Source organism: Staurois parvus, unplaced genomic scaffold, assembly GCF_062004578.1.
Source record: "Staurois parvus isolate SC_StPar_1 unplaced genomic scaffold, SC_StPar_1.0 ptg001446l, whole genome shotgun sequence".
Classification (NCBI taxonomy): domain Eukaryota; kingdom Metazoa; phylum Chordata; class Amphibia; order Anura; family Ranidae; genus Staurois; species Staurois parvus.
In genome coordinates, this window is record NW_028319242.1 from 184,676 (window position 1) to 204,322 (window position 19,647).

Sequence of the window (19,647 nt, forward strand, 5' to 3'; positions counted from 1 at the left end):
ACCTGGAACTGATTATGCTGGGGTATTTAAGGGATGGCCAGACCCACAGACTCTGCCTTGGTGTTGTGTTTGTCCTGGGCCCTGTATCTGTCCTGCATCCTGTTTCTGTTCCTTTGCTGACTTGCTACCTGTTCTGATCCCTGGCTTGTGACCCTGACCATCCCTCTGCCTGACCCTCTGTACTACGCTGCTTGCTACCTGCTGAACCTGGCCTGTGACCCCGACCATTCTCCGCTTGCTCCCCCTGTACCTACCTGCCCGATTGTTATTGACCCGGCCTGCCTGACGACGCTTGCTTGTATATACTGTTATCTGTGGGTGGTTGGTTTGGTTTGTTTGCACTGTATTATATTTTAGTATTGCACTGCGTTTATGTTTGTATTGTTAGTGTTAATAAATTACATTGTTAATCACATATCTGAAGTCTGCGTTTCCCTGCGTCAGTCACACACCTCTGGTCATACCTGGGAGCCCTGACAGGCACAAAATATACAGCTAAATTAAAACACTTGTGAAAAAAAATGTAATTTAATTTTTTTTCCCACCAAATCAAAAAGAATTACTTCAAAAACAGAGGGTCAAACCCCAGGCTGCACCCCTATATAAATATCTTAGGGGGTCTTGATTGCAAAGTGGAGTGATTTGGGGGGTAATTCTGTTTTTTGGATATCACAAAGTGTCTGCAATAAATGCATGGTGCCTGAAAACTAAACTTGGATTAAATGCCCTCTCAAAGGTAAAATGCACACTATTGATTCTGAGCCCCACTACAGGTACATAAAATATATAATGCACACATATGTAGTATCCCCATGCACATAAAAAGTGGGAGAAATTATTTTGGGTTGATTTTTGGTGGTAGGTTATAGTAAAAGCACAAAATATACAGATAAATTGAAACATTTTTGGAAAAAATTTTGATTTTTGTTTTTCTCTACCAAATTAAAAATCATTCCTACAAAAACAGAGAGGCTAAAAACCCAAGATTTACCCCTAAAAAAATACGACAGGGGGTCATGATTTCAAGATGGAGTGATTTGAGGGGTAATTCCATTATTTGGATACAACAAATTGTCTGTAATGAATGCATGGTACCTGAAAAGTGAACTTGGATTAATTGCCCTCCTAAGGGCAAAATGTGCACTATGGTTTTTGGGCCCAATAATGAGTACAAACAACATATAACACACACATATTTGGCATATGTATTCACAGCAGGAATAGAAGAAGTTATTTTGGGTTGTTTTTTGGTGGTGGGTCATAGTAGCAGCAAGAAATCTATAGTTAAAATGGAAAAACTGAATTTTTTTTTACCATTTTGAGCCAGTTTTCCTTTTATGATAAAACAAGATGTATAAATTATCCATTAACATTTACCACCAAAAGAAAGCCCAATGTGTCCTGAAGAAAACGAGGCAGAATCCACTTGGATACACTATGACGTTGCAAAGATATGTACAGTTTAACTAACACGTCAAAATTGCAAAACTGTATTCAGGCATTAAGGTTTGTTTTACCCTGAGGCATGAAGGGGTTAATGTCAGGAATCCCCCCATGTGCTGTATGTGCTCCTCCGTGTAAGGATTCCTATGTCTACGAGTCTCAGCCCCTCCCTGTAGGATCGTACACAACGGGTCACACTGCTTACTTTCACTTTCGTTTCTGTCTTCTGCTCTCAGCGATGGCGTCTTCTGATCTGAGGAAGGAGCTGGAATGTTCCGTCTGTCTGAACATTTATACAGATCCTGTAACCCTGAGATGTGGACACAACTTCTGCCGGGACTGTATTGGCCGTGTGTTGGATACACAGGAGGGGTCTGGAGGTTATTCCTGTCCTGAATGCAGAGAAGAGTTCCAGGAACGTCCTGCACTGAGGAGGAACATAACACTACGTAACATAGTGGAGAACTTCCGGTCTACCCATCCAGAGCAGGAGGAGTCCGGGGTCTTCTGTACTTACTGTATTCACACTCCTGTACCGGCTGTGAAATCCTGTCTGCTGTGTGAAGCTTCTCTGTGTGACAACCACCTGAGAGTCCACAGCAAGTCACCAGAACACGTCCTATGTGACCCCACCACTTCCCTGAAGGACAGGAGATGCTCCATCCATAAGAAGATCTTGGAGTATTACTGCACCGAGGACTCCACCTGTATCTGTGTGTCCTGCAGGCTGGATGGAGAACATCGGGGACACCAGGTGGAGACTCTGGAGGAGGCCTCTGAGATGAAGAAGAAGAAACTGAGGAATGTTCTGCAGAAACTGATGACAGAGAGAGAGGAGATGGAGAAAAGAGTCCAGAGTCTGCAGGAACGCAGGAGGAAAGTACAAGGAAAAGCAGATGATGAAACCAAGAGAGTCACTGCCCTGTTCAGAGACCTCAGGAGACGTCTGGAAGACCTGGAGAAGAGAGTCCTGAGGGACATCTCCGGGTGGGCAGAGCGGGTCTCCCGTCCCATGTTGGATTATATTCGGGATCTGGAAATAAAGAAGGAGGAGCTGTCCAGGAAGATGAGGGACATTGAGAAGCTGTGTAACATGACGGATCCACTGACTGTCCTACAGGAATCAGACACAGGTGACTTGTGTGATACTGAGGATGGAGATGATGAGGGCAGAGAGAGACATGAGAACCTCCTCCATGATGGAGGGGATGGGGATGTGGGGGGGATCTCACACACATTACACACGGGTTTATCTGATATCATGTCTGGGGTCAATGTACAGAAATGTACAGGCACACATGTCTCTCCACATTCTACTACAAAGGGCAAAGGTCCCATCAATGGTCCACCATCCAGGCCAGATCCCCAACCCTCCCTCACTGGAGGACCAAATATTGGGGCTGTAAAGGAAACACGGGGGGTGTCGGGGGTTACAGACATATTACTGGATGTGAGGACAGCTGGTAATCTTCTACATATATCAGATGACGGGAAAACTGCTTCCTGGTCATCACATCAGAATCGGCCAGAAACACCAGAGAGGTTCCAGGGTCCTCAGGTGATGAGCAGTCAGAGCTTCTCCTCCGGGAGACATTACTGGGACGTGGATATCGGGGGGTCACGGTTATGGAGAGTCGGGATGTGTTACCCCAATATAGACAGGAGAGGAGATCAGTCAGTGATTGGATATAATAAGAAGTCCTGGGGGTTGGAGAGGTTGGGGGGTAATCAGTACTCAGTGATACATGACAGTAATGAGACCCGATTCCCCGGCGGTGTCTCCAGTACCAGAGTCAGGATAGATCTGGATTATGAGGCCGGGCGGATCTCCTTCTATGATCTGTGTGACCCGATCCGACACCTCCACACCTTCACCACCACCTTCACTCAGCCCCTCCATGTCGGGGTATGGGTATGGGGAGGTTGTATAAAGATATGTGGGAGGAGTCAGAAGTGAGAGATCCGCCCAGAGACATCACAAGGGGGATGATGTGATTGGTGATTGGTGCAATACTCAGCCAATAGGAGGAAGGGCAGGAAACAGGAGTGATTTGTGGAGAAAGCTGCAGGTTCCGGGGCCGTCATCTTCATCCTAAACCTCACTTCACTCCCTAGTGTGTCACTGACCAGGAACAAGCATGCAGGAGGTCCGAGTGTTCCGCCTTCACTGGATGCATGCTTGTGACTGTTATTTTTGACAGTGGCAATAAAATGACAGCTGAAAAAATGAGGGTTTTATGACAATTAAAAAATGACAGATTTATTGGAAGTTTCCAAATGACAGTTATTTTTATTAAGTTGAAAAATGACAGGTTTTTTGACAGTTGAAAATGAGTATTTTTTTGGTCATTTAACCCCTTTGCGCCGGCCGCACGCAGATGTGCGGCCTCCCGGCGTCTGGGCCTAGACGCCGAGCGGCCGCACATTTGCGTCCATGGAACTAAATACATATGTGCTGAGAGCGCGCGCCCTGCGCGCTCCCCGCACACATGTGTAGTACTCACGGAAAGGTCCCGCTCCGCTCTTTCGAACGGGACCTTTCCCGATCATGTGACCGCCGTGACGCGTCATCACGGCGGTCACATGATTCCTAAACCACACCCCCACCGCCCCGCCTCCCGACGTCAGAATCTCTTAAAGGGCCGGGAGGCGTCGGCGGGAAGGGGTTAAAAAATGACAGTTATATTTTCAGTTTAAAATTAGTTATTTTTTACAGTTGAAAAGTGACAGTTATATTTGACAGTGGCAAAAAATGGCAATTTAAAAATTATGGTTTTATTGACAGTTTAAAAATGACAGTTAATATTTGTTGATAAAAAGGAGCTATTTTTTACAGGTGAAAAATGACAGATATTTTGTCAGTTGATAATTATTTTTGACACTTGAAAAATTAGTTCTTTTTTTGACACTTGAAAAATAACAGGCAAAATATGTGTTATTTTTGACAATTAAAAATTAGGGTTTTTTTTGTCTGTTGAAATATAAGAATTATTTTTTGTCAGTTGAAAATTGACAAAAAAAATTTGACATTTGCAAAAAAATGATAATTGAAAAATTAGGTTTTTTTTGACATTTTAAAAATGACTTTTTTGTCAGTTAAAATTTTATTTTTGAAAACCAACAGTTATATTTGAGAGTAGGACAATTAGTTATTTTTGAAAGTTCAAAAAATGGCAATTGAAAAACAAGGGTTTTTTTGACAGTAGAAAAATTTGTTGTAAAAAAGTCAAAAATAATTGTCATTTTTCAACAGACAAAAAATAACTAATTTGTTTAAAATTACAAATAAAACATCATTTTTAGATGTCAAAAATAACTGACAAAAAAATGCATTTTTCTACTGTCAAAATTAAATGTAATTTTTCAATTGACAAAAAAAACCCTCTTTTTAAATGTGATTTTTTTTTTTTTTTACTGTCAAAAATTATCTGCATTTTTTTGCCAGTGTAAAATACTGTCATTTTTCAACTGTCAAATATAACTGACATTTTTTGACTGTTAAAAAAAATAGATGACTTTTTTCAACTGTAAGTAAACCCTAATGTTTACGACAAAAAATAACTGTCATTTTTCAACATTAAAAAAAACCCTCATTTTTCAATTACCATTTTTTTCCACGGTCAAAAATTACCTCTCATTTCTTTTGCTACTGTAAAAAAATTAACTGTCATTTTCAACGGTCGAAAAAAAAACCTTTTTTTAAATGTGATTTTTTTTTTTTCACTGTCAAAAATGATCTGGCATTTTATTTCCACTGTAAATAAAATTTCCAACTGTCAAATATAACTGTCGTTTATCAACTGTTAAATGTAACGTTTCAATTGTAAAAAAAAAAAAAACATTTAACAACAAAAAATAACATTTTTCAACTGTCATTTTTTCCACTGTCAAAAATTACCTGTCATTTTTTTGCCACTGTAAAAAAAAATTAACTGTCATTATCAATTGTCGAAAAAAACTCCTCATTTTTCGACTGTCATTTTATTGCCACTGACAAAAAAAATATTTTTTTTGCAAAAATAAAAATATAACTGTAATTTTTCAACTTTAAAAAATGTTTTTTTTACAACAAGAAATAGCTGTAATTTTTCAACTGTCAAACACACTCATTTTTCAATTGCCATTTTTTTCCACTGTAAAAAAATAACTGTCATTTTCAAATGTCAAATATAACAAATTTTTCAACTGACAATTTTTTTTTCTTTTAATGACAACAAAAACATTTTTTTTAACTGTCATTTTAGCCAGTCATTTTTTTTTTTTTTTACTGACAAAAAAACCCTAATTTTTCTACTGTCAAAAATAAATTTGTTTTTAACTGACAAAAAAATAACTCTGTAAGAAAAAAATAGTTTTTTTAGTTGAAAAAGTACAATCATTTTTCAACTGTTAAAAAACCCTCTTTATTACATGTGATTTTTCTTTCACTGTCAAAAATTATCTGCATTTTATTGCCACTAAAAAAAAAACTGTCTTTTTTCAACTGTCAAAAAACCCTCATTTTTCAAATATACACTAATTTTCTGTCAAATATAACTGTCGTTTTTCAACTGTTAAATGTCATTTTTCAACTGTAAAAAAAAAAAAAAAAATTTGACAAAAAATAACTGTCATTTTTCAACTGTCAAAAAAACCTCATTTTTCAATTGCCATTTTTTCAAAATGTCAAAAATACATTTTTCAACTGACATAAAATAACTCTGCTTTTTTAACTGTCAATAATAACTGTCATTTTTAAACATCACAAAATCCCCAGATTGTGGGCGTGTCCGGAGCAGTCTGATTGGCTGCATCCCCCCCAGCTCTGCTGTACTCACAGTTCCAGCACACAGCAGTGGGCGGAGCTGACACCCCAGAGGAGAGGCAACAGCCCGGTGACCCTCAGGGAGATGACAAAGAAGAGGAAAGCTGAGAGGAAGCTCCTCCCCTCGGGGGGATCCCAGCCATCCCCAACATGGTGGCAGCAGCAGCTCAGGATCCTCCTCCTCTCACTCAGCACACAGCTTCTCCTGTGACACCTTGTTAAGCAGGTGTCAGCGCTCTCTCCTCCTGCAGCCGGTCTCCTCTGCGTAGAATGACAGATATGAGCCCACAGCATGCTGGGACAGATTCTCCCACTAATACTTCCCATTCTGCAAGTCATTCCTCCCATCCAATGGGTAAGTCTCCTCCTACTAGTCCGCCTATTTCTCATCCATTCATGAAGGAGACATCATCCATACCGTCACCTATCATTCACTCTGCAACCAATCAGAGATGAAGGATCTCTGCCACAGAGCTGGGAGACTCCGCCCCTTCCTGTAACACCCTAGTAGACACGCCCACCACCAAAGGGATGAAGAAAGGGATTGGCTGAAACAAAGTGTCAGCTCTGGAGGATAGATCACGGCGTAATAACATCCAATAAGAGGCATTCCAGAATCCATCCAACCCGACCAATCGGGAGCCGATCCCCGAGAGATCTTTCCTGGCCTCCTACCTGAGGCTACAAACCCAGATGTGACCACGGATGGAATCCATGACCTTCCCAAACCTCCTATGTGACACCTAAATCCCCCCACATGTCTCCATGACAACTCATTGTTGTCACCTCCGAGAACAAATCCAGCAAATTGCGCCCAAACCCTCCTATGTGACACCTAAATCCCTCCACATGTCTCCATGACAACTCATTGTTGTCACCTCCAAGAACGAATCCCGCAAATTGCGCCCAAACCCTCCTATGTGACACCTAAATCCCTCCACATGTCTCCATGACAACTCATTGTTGTCACCTCCAAGAACGAATCCCACAAATGGCGCCCAAACCCTCCTATGTGACACCTAAATCCCTCCACATGTCTCCATGACAACTCATTGTTGTCACCTCCAAGAACGAATCCCGCAAATGGCGCCCAAACCCTCCTATGTGACACCTAAATCCCCCCACATGTCTCCATGACAACTCATTGTTGTCACCTCCAAGAACGAATCCCACAAATGGCGCCCAAACCCTCCTATGTGACACCTAAATCCCTCCACATGTCTCCATGACAACTCATTGTTGTCACCTCCAAGAACGAATCCCGCAAATGGCGCCCAAACCCTCCTATGTGACACCTAAATCCCCCCACATGTCTCCATGACAACTCATTGTTGTCACCTCCAAGAACGAATCCCGCAAATGGCGCCCAAACCCCATCCTGTGCCTGCGCCATTCTCCTCTTTTTAGCTTTTCACAGATTTATCTAAGCGCACCACGCCACTCGGGACCGATCTCCTCCCGATAACAAACCACAAAATGATTGGACGTTGGGGTCACCCCACTAAATTGATGGTCCCCAGAATGAGTCGATCATCACAATCCACAGCCTAGAGGAAGGGGTGCAATGTCTCGGAGAGTGCGACATTCTCCCACAAAGCCACGCACAACATTCTACCACCACCAGAGCGTCTCCAGAGTGGAACCTGGTCACTGGCCAATGCCAAACATTCACCCTATACCGCCATCTCATGGTCCCGCCCACATGGCATGTCACAGATGTAAGCCCCGCCCCTGAGGGGTACTACCCAACACAGTACAATGCGGTTTTCTTTGCGTTCCGATCGCGGCTGAGATCCTATTTGTTACTGATTTGTTCTCTGTATTTGTTTGTTTGTTTCCTTCTTGTTTCTACTACGGTGTCATTCCTGAGAGTCGGAATGGTTTACCTGACCTGCGCATACAAACGTATTACCGCTTTAGGGGCCCCTTGGTTCGGCCCCCATTAATGTCGGCAAATCGATCGATTCAATGGCTATAAAAATGATGTCTATTAATGGCGATGGCTTGAATCATCCGGCCAAACGTACACACATGTGGGAACAGGCATTCCAACATACATGTGATATACTCCGTATTCAAGAGACTTGTTTCCAGTCCGGACACTTTCACCCCCTTCCAGTCCGGACACTTTCCCCCCTTCCAGTCCGGACACTTTCCCCCCTTCCAGTCCGGACACTTTCACCCCCTTCCAGTCCGGACACTTTCCCCCCCTTCCAGTCTGGACATGTTCCCCCCTTCCAGTCCGGACACTTTCCCCCCCTTCCAGTCCGGACACTTTCCCCCCCTTCCAGTCCGGACACTTTCCCCCCTTCCAGTCCGGACACTTTCCCCCCCTTCCAGTCCGGACACTTTCCCCCCCCTTCCAGTCCGGACACTTTCCCCCCCTGCCAGTCCGGACATTTTACCTCCTTCAAGTCCAGACATTTTACCTCCTTCAAGTCCAGACACTTTCCCCCCCTTCCAGTCCGGACACTTTCCCCCCTTCCAGTCCGGACACTTTCCCCCCCTTCCAGTCTGGACACTTTCCCCCCTTCCAGTCCGGACACTTTCCCCCCTTCCAGTCCGGACACTTCCCCCCCCCCTTCCAGTCCAGACACTTTCACACCCTTCCAGTCCGGACACTTTCACACCCTTCCAGTCCGGACACTTTCACACCCTTCCAGTCCGGACACTTTCCCCCCCTTCCAGTCCGGACACTTTCACACCCTTCCAGTCCGGACACTTTCACACCCTTCCAGTCCGGACACTTTCACACCCTTCCAGTCCGGACACTTTCACCCCCTTCCAGTCCGACACTTTCCCCCCCTTCCAGTCCGGACACTTTCCCCCCCTTCCAGTCCGGACACTTTCCCCCCTTCCAGTCCGGACACTTTCCCCCCCTTCCAGTCCTGACACTTTCCCCCCCTTCCAGTCCTGACACTTTCCCCCCCTTCCAGACCGGACACTTTCCCCCCTTCCAGTCCGGACACTTTCACCCCTTCCAGTCCGGACACTTTCCCCCCTTCCAGTCCGGACCCTTCCCCCCCCCTTCCAGTCCGGACACTTTCCCCCCCTTCCAGTCCGGACACTTTCCCCCCCTTCCAGTCCGGACACTTTCCCCCCTTCCAGTCCGGACACTTTCCCCCCCTTCCAGTCCGGACACTTTCACCCCTTCCAGTCCGGACACTTTCACCCCCTTCCAGTCCGTACCCTTCCCCACCCCCTTCCAGTCCGGACACTTTCCCCCCCTTCCAGTCCGGACACTTTCCCCCCCTTCCAGTCCGGACACTTTCCCCCCTTCCAGTCCGGACACTTTCCCCCCTTCCAGTCCGGACACTTTCCCCCCCTTCCAGTCCGGACACTTTCCCCCCCTTCCAGTCCGGACACTTTCCCCCCCTTCCAGGCCGGACACTTTCCCCCCCTTCCAGTCCGGACACTTTTCCCCCCTTCCAGTCCGGACACTTTCCCCCCCTTCCAGTCTGGACACTTTCCCCCCCTTCCAGTCCGGACACTTTCCCCCCCTTCCAGTCCGGACACTTTCCCCCCCTTCCAGTCCGGACACTTTCACCCCCTTCCAGTCCGGACACTTTCCCCCCCTTCCAGTCCGGACACTTTCCCCCCCTTCCAGTCCGGACACTTTCACCCCCTTCCAGTCCGGACACTTTCCCCCCCTTCCAGTCCGGACACTTTCCCTCCTTCCAGTCCAGACACTTTCCCTCGTATTACCGCTTTAGGGGCCCCTTGGTTCGGCCCCCATTAATGTCGGCAAATCGATCGATTCAATGGCTATAAAAATGATGTCTATTAATGGCGATGGCTTGAATCATCCGGCCAAACGTACACACATGTGGGAACAGGCATTCCAACATACATGTGATATACTCCGTGTTCCAGAGACTCGTTCCCTAGATTGGGCCCCTCCTACATGCTGACACAAAACGTTTCCACGTGTCTGTACTGCCAATGCCTCTGAAAAACAAAGAGGAGTCGTCACCGCCATCAGAGACACACCGAACTTTGTTCTTCATACCAATATCTCCGCCCCCGAAGGCCGGCACCTGATACTTCTATGGACTATAGATAATACCGGTGACACCATCATACATTCATATCACCCAATACTCAGCAAACAACATACTATACCCTCATCTTCACACTCCTCTCCAAAAATCGTTCTGCTTCCCTCATACTATGCCGGGACTTCATCCTCATACAGTTGCAAGAAAAAGTATGTGAACCCCTTGGGATTCCGTGGAGTTTTGCATGAATTGGGCATAAAATGTGCTCTGAACGTCATCTAAGTCACAACAATAGAAGAACACAGTCTGCTGAACATAATACTACACAAACATTAGATGTTGTCATGGTTTCATTGCACATAACATGTAAACATTCACAGCGCAGGAAGGAAAAAGTATGTGAACCTTTGGACTTAATAACTGGTTGACCCTCCTTTGGCAGCAATAACCTCAACCAAACGTTTCCTGTAGTTGCAGATCAGACCTGCACAACGATCTGGAGTCATTTTGGACCACTCCTCTTCACAAAACTGTTTCAGTGTAGCAATATTCTTGGGATGTCTGGTGTGAATCGCTCTCTTAAGGTCATGCCACAGCATTTCAATGGGGTTGAGGTCAGGACTCTGACTGGGCCACTCCAGAAGGCATATTCTGTGCTGTTGCAGCCATTGTTTTGTTGAATGACTTGTCTGCTTTGGGTCATTGTCCTGTTGCATCGCCCATCCTCCGCGGGGCTGAAAAATAGTGACAAAGAAAAAATACAAAGAATTCCCATTTGTTTGGGAGATAAAGAATGAAAGTATCTGGAGATAAAACTGTCACCTCAACTAAGAATCTGTATAAAACTAATAATATTTCACTATTAACCACTTCCAGTCCGGACACTCCCCCCCCTTCCAGTCCGGACACTTCCCCCCCTTCCAGTCCGGACACTTTCCCCCCCTTCCAGTCCGGACACTTTCCCCCCCTTCCAGTCCGGACACTTTCCCCCTCTTCCAGTCCGGACACTTCCCCCCCTTCCAGTCCGGACACTTTCCCCCCCTTCCAGTCCGGACACTTGCCCCCCCTTCCCCCCCAGGTCAATTTTCAGCTTATAGCGCTATCACACTTTGAATGACAATTGCGCGGTCATGCAACACTGGACCCAAATGAATTTTTTACCATTTTTTGGAGACAGATAAAGCTTTATTTTGGTGGTATTTATTCACCGCTGGGATTTGTATTTTTTTTGTTATGTAAATGAAATGTCCAAAAATTTTGAAAAAAAGTGTTTTTTTTATAAAATTTTGCAAATAAATAATATCTCATCATAAATCTTGGCCAAAATGTATTCCGTTATCTTTTTAGTAAAAAAAAAAAATCCAAATTAGTTTATAAGCAAAAATTATAATTTTTAAACATTTTTTTTTACATTTTTATTTTATTGTTTTATATTATTATTTTTTATTTTTATATTTTTTTTTTACATACTGTCACCCTAGCAGTGTGGGGTCACCATGGTGACACTGTACTACTTGTGGGGGGTGATGACATTTTTTTTTTTTTACTCTGCTTTTACACCCATATAGGATGTAAAAGCAATCATTTCTCTTTCTCTCTGTCTGCATTCTTGCAGTCATTGAGAAGTACTGAGTGAGCTGTGATTGGTTACAGCTTGTCACATGGTACAAGGCTGTTGTGAATGGCCCTGTACCATGTGACTTCTGTGATCATTCACAGATTTCACACGTAGTAAGCAGTGATGTCAGAAGTGACATCTTGCTTACTACTTTGCATGTGATCACTGATTGGCCAATCAGTGATCACATGATCGGGACCTCGCACAGAGGTCCCGTCCGACGATCGGTGTTTCACTGTGTCCGGAGGACACAGCGGGCACCGGATCGTGGTGCTGCACGGTCCTGGGGAGCGCGCACAAGCAGGGTGCGGGGAGGCCGTTTATAAATGTCCACCCGTCCCTGCACTGCCACCGTCCGCCCGTTTATATACAACAGCCAATCGGGAAGGGGTTAAATGAGGTTAAGGAGGAGCTGAAGAGAGTGGGAGGTGCAAACCCGTCCTGGATTGGGCATAAACCTCATAAAAATGGTAATCGTGCCCAAAGTATTATATAGATTTCAAATGATTCCAATCAAACTTCCAGAGGCGTATATTAAAGAACTGATAAAAATGATGATAAGATATATATGGAGGAATACAAAGCCTAGAATACGCCATGAAACGCTGACTAGAAGTAAAGAAAGAGGGGGAGGGGGTACCAGACTGCAGGAGATATTATAAAGCGGGGATAATTGTGAGAATTTGTGACGGGACTCATAATCCAGAGAAACGGGTCAAAATGGAGAATCCACGGAGTGGAAGACATGTGAGTAGGATTGTATGAGTGCCTGCAGAATATCGGGGACTAGAGGACAGCACACGTATGTAGACACTTCATGTATTATGTGGGGGAAATGTTACACAGACAGAGGGGGGGCTTTTCAATTCACAGGTAATGCCACTAAGGAACACAGAATATTTTATTCCTGGGCAGGAAAACATCGCAGGAAATGGATCATAAAACAAGAGGCACAATTGAGGGATATAATGGTGGGGGAGGAATTGGGATCGTATAGAGAAATGGAGAAAAAAAAGGGAGAAGTCTTCAATAAGATGGATAGATTACGATATCACCAATGTTTCTGAGAGTCTCCCAAAGCCCATGAGAACTAGAAAAGAGTGGAATCCATTGGAGAGATGGAGACACGGGGTGATGGGGGACACAGGGTGATGGAGACACGGGGTGATGGGAGACACGGGGTGATGGGGGACACGGGGTGATGGAGACACGGGGTGATGGGAGACACGGGGTGCTGGGAGACACGGGGTGCTGGGAGACACGGGGTGATGGAGACACGGGGTGATGGGGGACACGGGGTGATGGGGGACACGGGGTGATGAGAGACACGGGGTGATGGGAGACACGGGGTGATGGGAGACAGGGGGTGATGGGAGACACGGGGTGATGGGAGACACGGGGTGATGGAGACACGGGGTGATGGAGACACGGGGTGATGGGAGACACGGGGTGATGGAGACACGGGGTGATGGGGGACACGGGGTGATGGGAGACACGGGGTGATGGGGGACACGGGGTGATGGGGGACACGGGGTGATGGGGGACACGGAATTGCAAACATACATAAGATATGAATAGAATTAGACACGGACACAACATGAATGTACATAGAGAAGTGGGAGAGAGATATGGGAAGAGAAATCGATGAAGGAAAATGCTTCGATGAATTCAGGAAAATCTCAGTCTGCGGGAGGTGGAGACCAATGAGAAGTGTTGGATGGCACATCACACCTAATGTACAGCACACATTGAATGGGGAGATCTCACGGTTGTGTTGGAGCGGAGAGGTGGGCACGTGGTATCATGTATGGTGGGAGGGTCCAAGAATACAGGTGTTTTGGAGGAAAATGGTTTATTTAGGAAGGAAAATCAGTGAGATTAATATTGGATTAGACCAGAGTTATGTCTCCTCCATATCACAGAGCTCCCAGTAAAACTATACAAGGTCTCGGGATATGGCATTATCTGAGTGCAGCCAACAGCTTCATACCCGGGTTTTGGGGAAAAGAGGTGCCAACAGAGGAGGATTGGATGGGCAGAATGAATCAGATCTGTGGGACAGAAAGATTGTATTACATGCATATAGATAAGATGGAGATGTATAATATAAAGTGGAGAAAATGGGAAGAATACAGAGAAAAAGTGAAATATATGAGGACATAATACCCCTGGAAATGGAGTTAGAAATAATAGAAATGTATGATGTAAAGGAGAAGAGAGAAAACGCAGAGTGGGAGGGGAAGGGGGGGGAACTGTCCTGGTATTTGGGGGTGTTTGTACTGTCCTGATATTTGGGGGGGTTGTACTGTCCTGGTATTTGGGGGTGTTTGTACTGTCCTGGTATTTGGGGGTGTTTTCACTGTCCTAGTATTTGGGGGGGTTGTACCGTCCTGGTATTTGGGGGTGTTTGTACTGTCCTGGTATTTGGGGGGGTTGTACTGTCCTGGTATTTGGGGGGGTTGTACTGTCCTGGTATTTGGGGCTGTTTATACTGTCCTGGTATTTGGGGGTGTTTATACTGTCCTGGTATTTGGGGGTGTTTGTATTATCCTGGTATTTGGGGGTGTTTGTACTGTCCTGGTATTTGGGGGTGTTTGTACTGTCCTGGTATTTGGGGGTGTTTGTATTATCCTGGTATTTGGGGGTGTTTGTACTGTCCTGGTATTTGGGGGTGTTTGTATTATCCTGGTATTTGGGGGTGTTTGTATTATCCTGGTATTTGGGGGTGTTTGTATTATCCTGGTATTTGGGGGTGTTTGTACTGTCCTGGTACTTGGGGGTGTTTGTACTGTCCTGGTATTTGGGGGTGTTTGTACTGTCCTGGTATTTGGGGGTGTTTGTACTGTCCTGATATTTGGGGGTGTTTGCAGTGTCCTGGTATTTTAGCCCCCCAGAAATGTGATGAGCAGTCAGAAGTACAAGCTGTGTACACCCCATGATCTCTCCCATAGTTTGTATCTCTATAACTGTCACACAAAGCAATCAATATACACTTATTGGGATTTTTTTTTTTTGTTCCACAAAGTTTATTGAGAAAAATTCAAAACATATAAATTGTATAAATTGTACAAAGTAAAACAATGTGCCAAAGAAAAACGCGGTGAAACACCAATCGCATATGCCAAACAATAAGAAATACGCAGGCGAACAAAATAATAAAGCCCTCTCGTGTCACCTGTAACAATAATGAAGTTGAACTTAGAAAAAAAACACGAGAACACAGCAAAAAAAAAAATAAAAGAAAGAAGGCAAACACCAATCATAATCACCACATAGCGTACAAAATATCACCAAACGAGCAGGATCATTTATTTGCACCCCCATATATCTTTTATCGTAGAGTAGCAGAGTAGGGGGGAAGGGGATAGAGCTAAAGGTGCTGGGCTTCTGGTGCAAGGAAGAAGTAGCGAAAATATAGAAAGCTCGGTGCTATCCATGAGGAGCAACAAAGGTACCACTCAAAGGTAGCCAACGCATAGGAAAATAACTCCGTGGAATGCGAGAGGCACATGTGCAAGTGTAGTCTGGGTGTGAGATTAGGTTGCCTATGGACAGAGGAATAAACGTATGTGTAGAAAGAAAAAGGAAAAATGAAGTGGAGAAGATGTGAAAAACAGCAAAGACAGAAATGGCAGGTACAGGGCACAATGAGAAAGGAGTCGGGAGAAAATAAAAAATGGTAAGGAGCTGGAAAGCCAAAGAAGGAAGAAAAAAAAATGTAGAAAAACAAAAAAACAAAAAAAAGGGGGGGGGGGGTAAGGGTCAAAGGGGAAGGAGACTAAGGGGGGGGGGGGTGGTATGAATAGACATGTCATATAGGTGAAAGCTCCAAGGACAGAGCTGGTGTGCTCATCCCCTAGGGGATAGAGACATAAAGCAGACAATCGGGCACCAGGGAAAAGGAATGTCTCTCTTCCTGATCAGTGAAAGGGATATAATAGAAAAGTGTCATCGACAGCCTAGCAAGGATCGAGGAGTCAATACAATACAGAGTGTAATACAAAGCCACAGGTCTGGCTCAGAGTCAGGTAGCAAGACCCATGAGGGATTGGTATTCGGGGGTCGTTCGGAAGTGAATCCAACACGACCAAATATGGGAGAATTTAGTCGGGTTATCTTGGGAGGAAGCAATCAGCTCCTCCATCTCTGCAATTCTTCCTAGACGAGTGAACCAATCTTTTATTGAGGGGGGTTGAGTAGATCTCCATAGCACAGGAAGACAGAGTCTAGCAGCATTAATCATATGCATAGCTAACGATCGGAAGTATAGACGTTTGGGGAGCGGTGTATGGTGGAGGAGAAATTGGGCCGGGGAGAAATCAAGAGGTAAAGTGGACACTGACGAGGTTATACGGTGGACTTCCTGCCAGAAGGGCAGGACGATAGGACAGGACCACCAAATATGGAGAAGGGACCCATCAGGTGCTCCACATCTCCAACAGTTATTGGGTAGAGAAGGGTTAAAACGATGAGTTCTGGAAGGGGTAATGTACCAACGGGAAGCTAGCTTGTATCCGTTTTCTTGGGTCGATACGTTCAGTGAACATTTGTGGGAGTATGTAAAAATTTGGTCCCAATCTGAGGAAGAAAAATCTATATCAAGGTCTTTCCTCCAAGCTCGGCAAGCGGGGAGCGAGTTAGGATTCCCATCACTGGTGAGAAGGAGGTACATAGATGAGATTAGATGCCGCTGGGGTTCAGCCTTAGAACAAATTGATTCAAAGGGGGTGAGAGGACGAGTCCATTTGAGGCGGTGAGCAGAGGATGTGAGAAAATGCCTGATTTGAAGGTAGGCCCAAAAGGGGAAGGTACGATCTTTCATGGTGCTCGCCAAATAGGAGTAGGATTTCAATTGGCCTTTATGAAAAAAGTGTTCCACTTTCACCTGGCCATGCGGCCAATGTTCCGACAGGAAGGCCTTGTGCATGCCCGGAGGGAAGTCCGGGTTTAAGCAAAGGGAGGTTAAAGGGTTGGGGGCATCCGAGATGGAGGCCGACTTGCATGTCAAGCGGAAGATGCTCAAGGTAGGACCAATCAGTGGATGAGTGAGAAGGGCCTGGGGGGTATGTTTCGTTATGAGCCACGGGATCGAAGCTATAGGAGAAGGAGAGAAGGAGTTTTCTAGATGCACCCAGTCTTTGGTAGTCAAATAAATATTCCAATCTATAATTCTGCAAAGATGGCAGGCCCAATGATATTGCTTGAGGTCTGGGAGCCCAATCCCACCCCTGGATTTGGGGAGAACCAATTGGCAGAAAGATATGCGCGGGCGCTTGTGGTTCCAAAGGAAGAAGGAGCACATTCTCCTACATGAAGCGAAAAAGGCGGGTGGCAATTGGATAGGTAAGGTTTGAAATAAATAGAGGAGGCGGGTGAGAATGTTCATTTTTAATATAGCAGCTTTGCCGAACCAGGAAAAGCATGGGCGATGCCATTTAGTGAGATCTTCCTGAATGGATTTAAGTGCTGGGATAAAGTTTTTGACGTAAAGGTCAGAGAGGTCGCACGTAAGCTGAATGCCCAGGTAAGTGAGGGTCTCACTTTCCCATCTAAACGGGAACTGCGATCGGCAAAATGAGACTACGTCAGAAGGGAGGGTGACATTGAGGGCGTATGACTTGGAATGGTTGTTTTTAAGGTTCGACATGTATTGAAAAAGTGAGAAATCTTTAAGCAAATTGGGCAAGGTGGTCCGAGGTTCCGTTAGAAACAGCAAAATGTCATCCGCATAGGCGGCGAGTTTATACTCTTGAGCCGGTGCGGAAACGCCCTTAATATCCGGGTTGGAACGGAGTTTACGCAGCAGTGGCTCTAATGATAGCACAAAGAGGAGAGGAGAAAGGGGACAGCCCTGGCGCGTGCCATTGCCAAGAGAGAAATGGTTTGATAAATGGCCATTCACCCGAACCTGTTCCGTGGGTCCAGAATACAAGGTCATGATGAAATTAAGCATGTGTTCTCTCAAACCAATCGCCTGTAGGGTTGCCCTCAAATAGTCCCAGGACACTCTGTCAAAGGCCTTCTCAGCGTCCAAAGAGAGAAGGAACCCAGGATTCTTCGATGTGCGAAGCCAATGGATAAGGTTTAGGGCCTTGATAGTATTGTCTCTCGCTTCCCTGCCAGGGATGAAACCCACTTGATCGAGGTTAATCAAAGAAGGGAGTAAGGGGAGGAGACGGTTGGCCAGAATTTTAGCATAAAGTTTCACATCTACATTCAGAAGGGAGATGGGCCTATAATTGGAAACCAAAGTTGCATCCTTATCTCCTTTGGGTATGACAGTGATGTGCACTTCTAGAAGGCGATGACACGGCACAGGGATTGAAGAGAAAGTGTTGAAAGCCGAGAGGAAGGGGTTGGACAAGATGTTTAAAAACTCCTTGTAATATACTGCAGACAGGCCATCAGGGCCCGGGCTTTTACCAGACTTCATTTGTTTGACGGCCCGCGACAGTTCCTCTGCCGTGATATTTTGCTGATGACACGGCACAGGGATTGAAGAGAAAGTGTTGAAAGCCGAGAGGAAGGGGTTGGAAAAGATGTTTAAAAACTCCTTGTAATATACTGCAGACAGGCCATCAGGGCCCGGGCTTTTACCAGACTTCATTTGTTTGACGGCCCGCGACAGTTCCTCTGCCGTGATATTTTGCTCCAGTTCCAGGGCGGATGTCTCAGAAAGTGCAGAAGGGCTATAAAGATGAAGAAAGTCCGAGATCACCGTGGCTCTGAGTTTGTTGGTTTCAGGTGGGGGACGTTCCGGAGGGAGGTTATATAATGCCTTATAATACTGCTCAAAATGAGAAGCAATGTCAGCATTAGAGGCGGCAAAAGAACCGTCTGGACCCCTGATTTTGTGGATTGTTAAGCTCGACTTTTTCGCTTGAAGGGATCTGGCGAGGAATCTCCCGCTTTTGTTCGCAAACTCATAAAATAATTTTTGAGATAAGACATATCTCCGTTTAGCCACCTTGCCCAGTTCAGTCAAAAGCTGCGTGCGAGTGTTTGTGAGTTCAGTCAAGGTTGAAGCTGCTTGACTGTGTTTGTGAACTCTTTCCAAAAACTGGATGCGCTCCATAAGTTGTTGCAGATGTGTTTGTCTCTCCCTTTTACGCTTCGTAGCCACAGCTATGAGAACCCCGCGAATTACGCATTTATGTGCCTCCCATTGCGTCAAGGAGGAGGTATCTGAAGTCTGGTTGGTCGCGAAGTAATCTAACAATTGGGAGTGGATCTCGGCTTCGTTTGTTGGGTCGGAAAGAAGAGATGCGTCCAATCTCCAAATCTTAGAGCGGGAGTGTTTTTCAGGAAAACGCAACGTCATGGTTATGGGATGGTGATCTGATAGGACCATTGGTTCAATGGAGGTGTCATGAAGAAATGGCATTCTGAAGGACCCTCTGCACACTGGTATATACCCTTTCAAGCAAACTATGCAACAAATAGGGATATTTGGTTCACACATATTGCAATACATGCTTAAGCTGGCCAACTGCGTCAAAGTAATCCCTCTATGGCCGGTCCTACTCCGCTCTGCCTCTATGGCCGGTCCTACTCCGCTCTGCCTACACAAGTGCTACTGTGGACACAATGCTAGCATAGGGGAAAAGACACAATGGGGAGAGCTACAGGGTTCAGGTCTGGCTACTGACCCAACAATACAACAAACAAGAGATCCCTGTGCTCAAATCCATACAGCTAGTGCATGCATTCATCCATGAGGTGCTAAAGGGGTGTAACCACATTAACTCAAGAAGCACAGGGATCTCTTGTTTGTTGTATTGTTG

The 19,647-nt window shown here is 45.4% G+C and overlaps 1 protein-coding gene across 1 annotated transcript; it reads left to right on the plus strand.

Annotated features, from left to right (window-relative positions):
- Positions 1 to 1,677: 1,677 nt before the first annotated feature.
- Positions 1,678 to 5,157, plus strand: LOC149435935 (E3 ubiquitin/ISG15 ligase TRIM25-like). The gene is made up of 2 exons (XM_089662243.1): positions 1,678 to 3,557; positions 3,588 to 5,157. Exon 1 carries the CDS (start codon positions 1,682 to 1,684, stop codon positions 3,398 to 3,400), a length of 1,719 nt encoding a protein of 572 aa, XP_089518369.1. The 5' UTR covers positions 1,678 to 1,681; the 3' UTR covers positions 3,401 to 3,557; positions 3,588 to 5,157.
- The last annotated feature ends 14,490 nt before the right edge of the window (positions 5,158 to 19,647 follow it).